This window comes from Ranitomeya variabilis, chromosome 4 (genome assembly GCF_051348905.1).
Source record: "Ranitomeya variabilis isolate aRanVar5 chromosome 4, aRanVar5.hap1, whole genome shotgun sequence".
Lineage (NCBI taxonomy): Eukaryota > Metazoa > Chordata > Amphibia > Anura > Dendrobatidae > Ranitomeya > Ranitomeya variabilis.
Window position 1 is genome coordinate 481,978,980 of NC_135235.1, and position 6,000 is coordinate 481,984,979.

The window sequence follows — 6,000 nt, forward strand, 5'->3', positions numbered from 1 at the left end:
AGGCACCGAATGAGGTCCGACATTCATCAAATCGTTGTTACTTCCATTATAACCAAAAGCCACAAAGCAGACAAAAACAAAGCAGTACAGAACCTTTTCAGCTGCTCAAAGTGTGACAATGCTTCTTAAAGGGAATCTCTCAGGTTTCTGACACCAGCATGATGTAGAGGCAGAGACCCTGATTCCACCGAGAGATCAATTATTTTACTGGGCGATGGAATTACTACTCTGCTGCAGATCTAGCAGTGCTCTTGAACACTGAACTGTGTATAATCTCGCTGACACCACTGATTGCCAGCTTTAATGTGTACACTGTGCATTTAGAGAAAGCTGCCAATCATTGGTGGGGGTTACACAGAGCAGTGGAGGAGGCATGTGACACCTAGTCCTGTAGTGATAAAATCCATGTCTTATCAGCAGGAAGTTAAACAGCAACATAGCCTAGTAAGTGATACATCATGAGAATCAAGGTCTCTGCCCCTACACCATGCTGCTCTCAGATTACATAACAAAAACCTGCTAACAGATTCCCTTTACAAAATTAAATAAAACACGTGATGGGCCCTTAAGAATGGTGGGGATCCGAGTCCTGAGCCACACAGAATAGTATTGATTTCTAGACTTTCACTCCTTTTTACACCCCTCACATAGTTTAAGAAAAATAACTTAAACATAGGTACTCACGTTCGTGATCTTTTTTTTTTTCACAGATCAAACATACCTATGGGTCGTGAGTCCACAAAAAAAAACCAAAAAATAAATTAAAAAAAAAATCACAGAGACAGGTCTGTTTCTGATCATACATCAACATGACCAGTCTATGGGTCCATGAAAAATCAGACAACACACATTGCCATCCATGCGCTGTCAGTTTTTAGCTTTCCAGTGAATAGTAGAAACTTTACAACTGATGAAACACTGCTACTAAACACTGAAATAGTGATGAAAATCTGATCCAAAATAGTGAGAAAAGTGGCTGACATCTTAACGAGGCCTAAATGATGGCGAGGATCACACGGATTGCGATATTTATTACAGATGGTGAAATAGAAATTGAGCAGTTTCCCATAGCAACCAACCAGGTCACTGCGCTCATACCCAGAAATAAATGAGTAATCTGATTGGCTGCCGGGGGAGCTGCGTACCTCTTTGGCTACGTTCACATTTGCGTTCGGCGACGCAACGCACAACGCATGCAAAACGCAGCATTTTGTCACGCATGCATTCATTTTTTGCATGATTTTTGGTGCAGAAAAAACTGCATCATGCAGCGTCCTCTGCGCCCTGACAGTTGCCCCAAAATGATGCATGCGTTACAAAACGCAAGACAACGCATGTCCATGCACCCCCCATGTTAAATATAGGGGTGCATGACGCATGCGTCAACGCGGCTGCGCCCGACGCTGTGCCGCACAACGCTAATGTGAACGTAGCCTTTGTACTAGTTTGGAGCGACCTGCCCAGCCCTGCCCCAATACAATCGGTGTTGCGGTCATTGTGCAGGACGCGGCGTCGCTCAAACACCTGTGGGATGATCGGTGACGGCTGACAATCACAGGAACGTGTGACCCCACACGGGGCGATCCCTGGGCAGGACGTCGCATCCTAAAGGATTATCTGTCAGTGAGCGCTAACGGGCCGGTGCTGCAGACCTGGAGGCCTCCGCTAGGTCCATGGCAGCCAGGGTGGCACCACGGGATGGGGGTCCTCCTCCTCTACCCGCCGGGGTTAGCCTGCAGGCAGCGACCTGGAGATGCACTAAAGCCCCCATCATTGCGCCAGATGAGGGTCCGGACCGACATGTGCCTCTGTCATTCATCGCTAACCCCTGCCACTCAGGCACCAGTGTTTGCTTACTGACATGTATAACATACATCAGTGACCGCTGCAGACAATCACAGGCCTCGTCTGTAATGCCTGTAGGTACAGAACAAGAGTGGTGAGGCCAGCAATTGCCTGCAGCGGTCACATGGGTGTATGGCAACCAGAAGCCGGCGGGGAGCACTGGGAAGGAGGCAATCACACCGAGAGGTAACGTGTTGTGTGTCCTGCACAGTCCCCTATGTGCTCCACTGTGCCCAGCTGACAGCACCAGACAGCCGCCTACCTGGCATCCTCGGGTCAGCCCGCACCCGGTCAGCTGTCCCCGCCGGACCCGATGTAGTATATTCTCCACCCGGCAGTTCCCCGGGCCCAGGCGAGGAAACGCAGCCCCCGCAGCGGCCATGGATTCGTCCACTGCCGAACAACGGGAAGTGTGGATTGTAAACCGGATACAGCGCCCCCCACCGGCCAGCACAGCGGAATCCAGCGCAAAGCACATTGGGAAACGCATTCCTGGAAGGGACTGGATGTGAAAGACACGCCATACCGGAAGTGAGCAGCAGTGGCTTGTGGGAGTTGGAGTCTAATATGTCAAAGTGCATGCACGTATATGTCATACGCGTGTGTAAATATAGTGTGTACATGTATATACGTGTACATTGTGTGTGTATATATATATATGTATATATATATATATATATATATATATATATATATATATATATATGTGTGTCTGTGTGTGCATATAGGTGTATGTATGTATGTATATGCACACACCTACATAGCATATATACATACTTAGCAAAGTTTAGAATATCATCAAAAAGTTAATTTATTTCAGTTCTACAATACAAAAAGTGAAACTCATAGAGTCATTACAGAGGTATCTATTTCAAGTTTTTAGTTCTGTTAACCCTTTCATGACCCAGCCTATTTTGACCTTAATGACCTGGCCGTTTTTTGCAATTCTGACCAGTGTCCCTTTATGAGGTAATAACTCAGGAACGCTTCAACGGATCCTAGCGATTCTGAGACTGTTTTTTCCTGACATATTGGGCTTCATGTTAGTGGTAAATTTAGGTAAATAATGTTTGAGTTTATTTGTGAAAACATGGAAATTTGGCTAAAATTTTGAAAATTTTGCAATTTTCAAATTTTGAATTTTTATTCTGTTAAACGAGAGTTATGTGACACAAAATAGTTAATGAATAACATTTCCCACATGTCTACTTTACATCAGAACAATTTTTTTAAACAGAATTTTTTTTTGCTAGGAAATTATAAGGGTTAAAATTTGACCAGTGATTTCTCATTTTTACAACAAAATCTACAAAACCATTTTTTAGGGACCACCTCACATTTGAAGTCAGTTTGAGGGGCCTATATAGCTGAAAATACCCAAAAGTGACACCATTCTAAAAACTGCACCCCTCAAGGTGCTCAAAACCACATTCAAGAAGTTTATTAACCCTTCAGGTGCTTCACAGTAGCAGAAGCAACATGGAAGGAAAAAATGAACATTTAACTTTTTAGTCACAAAAATTATCTTTTAGCAACAATTTTATTTTCCCAATGGTAAAAAGAGAAACTGGACCAATTGGGCAATTTCTCCTGAGTACATTGATACCTCACATGTGGGGTAAACTACTGTTCGTGCACACGGCAGGGCTCGGAAGGGAAGGAGCCCCATTTGACTTTTGAATGAAAAATTAGCTACAATTGTTAACGGACACCATGTCGCGTTTGGAGAGCCCCTGTGTGCCTAAACATTAGAGCTCCCCCACATGTGACCCCATTTTGGAAACTAGACCCCCCAAGGAACTTATATAGATGCATAGTGAGCACTTTGGACCCCCAGGTGCTTCACAAATTGATCTGTAAAAATGAAAAAGTACTTTTTTTTCACGAAAAAATTATTTTTGCCTCAATTTGTTCATTTCCACATGAGCAACAGGATAAAATGGATCCTAAAATTTATTGGGCAATTTCTCCTGAGTACACTGATACCTAACATGTGGGGGTAAACCACTGTTTGGGCACACGGCAGGGCTCGGAAGGGAAGGAGCACCATTTGACTTTTTCAATGAAAAATTCGCTCCAATCGATAGCAGACACCATGTCGCGTTTGGAGAGCCCCTGTGTGCCTATACATTGGAACTCCCCCACATGTGACCCCATTTTGGAAACTAGACCTCCCGTGGAACTAATCTAGATGTGCAGTGACCACTTTAAACCCCCAAGTGCTTCACAGAAGTTTATAACGCAGAGCCGTGAAAATAAAAAATCATTTTTCTTTCCTCAAAAATTATTTTTTAGCCCGCAATTATTTTTTTTCACAAGAGTAACAGGAGAAATTGGACCCCAAAAGTAGTTGTACAGTTTGTCCTGAGTACGCTGATACCCCATATGTGGGGGGAAACCACCGTTTGGGCACACGTTGGGGCTCAGAAGGGAAGTAGTGACATTTTGGAATGCAGACTTTGATGGAATGGTCTGCGGGCATCATGTTACGTTTGCAGAGCCGCTAATGTGCCTAAACAGTAGAAATCCCCCACAAGTGACCCCATTTTGGAAACTAAACCCCCCAAGGAACTTATCTAGATATGTGGTGAGCACTTTGAACCCCCAAGTGCTTCACAGAAGTTTACAACGCAGAGCTGTGAAAATAAAAAATAATTTTTCTTTCCTCAAAAATGATGTTTTAGCAAGCAATTTTTTATTTTTGCAAGGGTAACAGGAGAAATTGGACCCCAAAAGTTGTTGCCCAGTTCTGAGTATGCTGGTATCATACATGTGGGGGTAAACCACTGTTTGGGCACACGTCGGGGCTCGGAAGGGAAGTAGTGACATTTTGGAATGCAGACTTTGATGGAATGGTCTGCGGGCATCATGTTACGTTTGCAGAGCCGCTAATGTGCCTAAACAGTAGAAATCCCCCACAAGTGACCCCATTTTGGAAACTAAACCCCCCAAGGAACTTATCTAGATATGTGGTGAGCACTTTGAACCCCCAAGTGCTTCACAGAAGTTTACAACGCAGAGCTGTGAAAATAAAAAATAATTTTTCTTTCCTCAAAAATGATGTTTTAGCAAGCAATTTTTTATTTTTGCAAGGGTAACAGGAGAAATTGGACCCCAAAAGTTGTTGCCCAGTTCTGAGTATGCTGGTATCACACATGTGGGGGTAAACCACTGTTTGGGCACACGTCGGGGCTCGGAAGGGAAGTAGTGATGTTTTGAAATGTAGACTTTGATGGAATAGTCTGCGGGCGTCACGTTGCATTTGCAGAGCCCCTGATGTGCCTAAACAGTAGAAACCCCCCACAAGTAACCACATTTTGGAAACTAGACCCCCCAAGGAACTTATCTAGATATGTGGTGAGCACTTTGAACCCCCAAGTGCTTCACAGAAGTTTACAACGCAGAGCCGTGAAAATAAAAAATAATTTTTCTTTCCTCAAAAATGATGTTTTAGCAAGCAATTTTTTATTTTCGCAAGGGTAGCAGGAGAAATTGGACCCCAATAGTTGTTGCCCAGTTTGTCCTGAGTATACTGGTACCCCATATGTGGGGGTAAACCACTGTTTGGGCGCAGGTCGTGGCTTGGAAGCGAGAGAGCACCATTTGACTTTTTGAACGCAAGATTGGCTGGAATCAATGGTGGCGCCATGTTGCGTTTGGAGACCCCTGATGTGCCTAACCCTAATCCCATTCTAGCCATAACCCTAATCACAACCCTAACCCCAACACACCCCTAACCACAACCCTAACCCCAACACACCCCTAATCCCAACCCTTACCCAAACCTAACCACAACCCTAAGCCCAACACACCCCTAATCCCAACCCTAACCCCTTACCCTAACCATAACCCTAACCACAAGCCTAATCTTAACCCTATTTCCAACCCTAACTCTAATTCCAACCCTAACTCTAATTCCAACCATAACCCTAAGGCTATGTGCCCACGTTGCGGATTCGGGTGAGATTTTTCCGCACCATTTTTGAAAAATCCGCAGGGAAAAGGCACTGCGTTTTACCTGCGGATTTCCAGTGTTTTTTGTGCGGATTTCACCTGCGGATTCCTTTTGAGGAACAGGTGTAAAACGCTGCGGAATCCGCACAAAGAATTGACATGCTGCGGAAAATACAACTCAGCGTTTCTGCGCGGTATTTT

General features: G+C 44.5%; 1 protein-coding gene across 1 annotated transcript in view; it reads right to left on the reverse strand.

The window, feature by feature from the left end:
* Window positions 1–2,379, reverse strand: part of TRPC4AP (transient receptor potential cation channel subfamily C member 4 associated protein) — a 63,315-nt gene extending 60,936 nt beyond the window's left edge. The window contains exon 1 of the mRNA XM_077251871.1: window positions 2,108–2,379. Coding sequence (XP_077107986.1) covers window positions 2,108–2,335 — 228 coding nt within the window. The 5' untranslated portion in view covers window positions 2,336–2,379. The remainder of the gene's footprint in view (window positions 1–2,107) is intronic.
* Window positions 2,380–6,000: the final 3,621 nt, after the last annotated feature.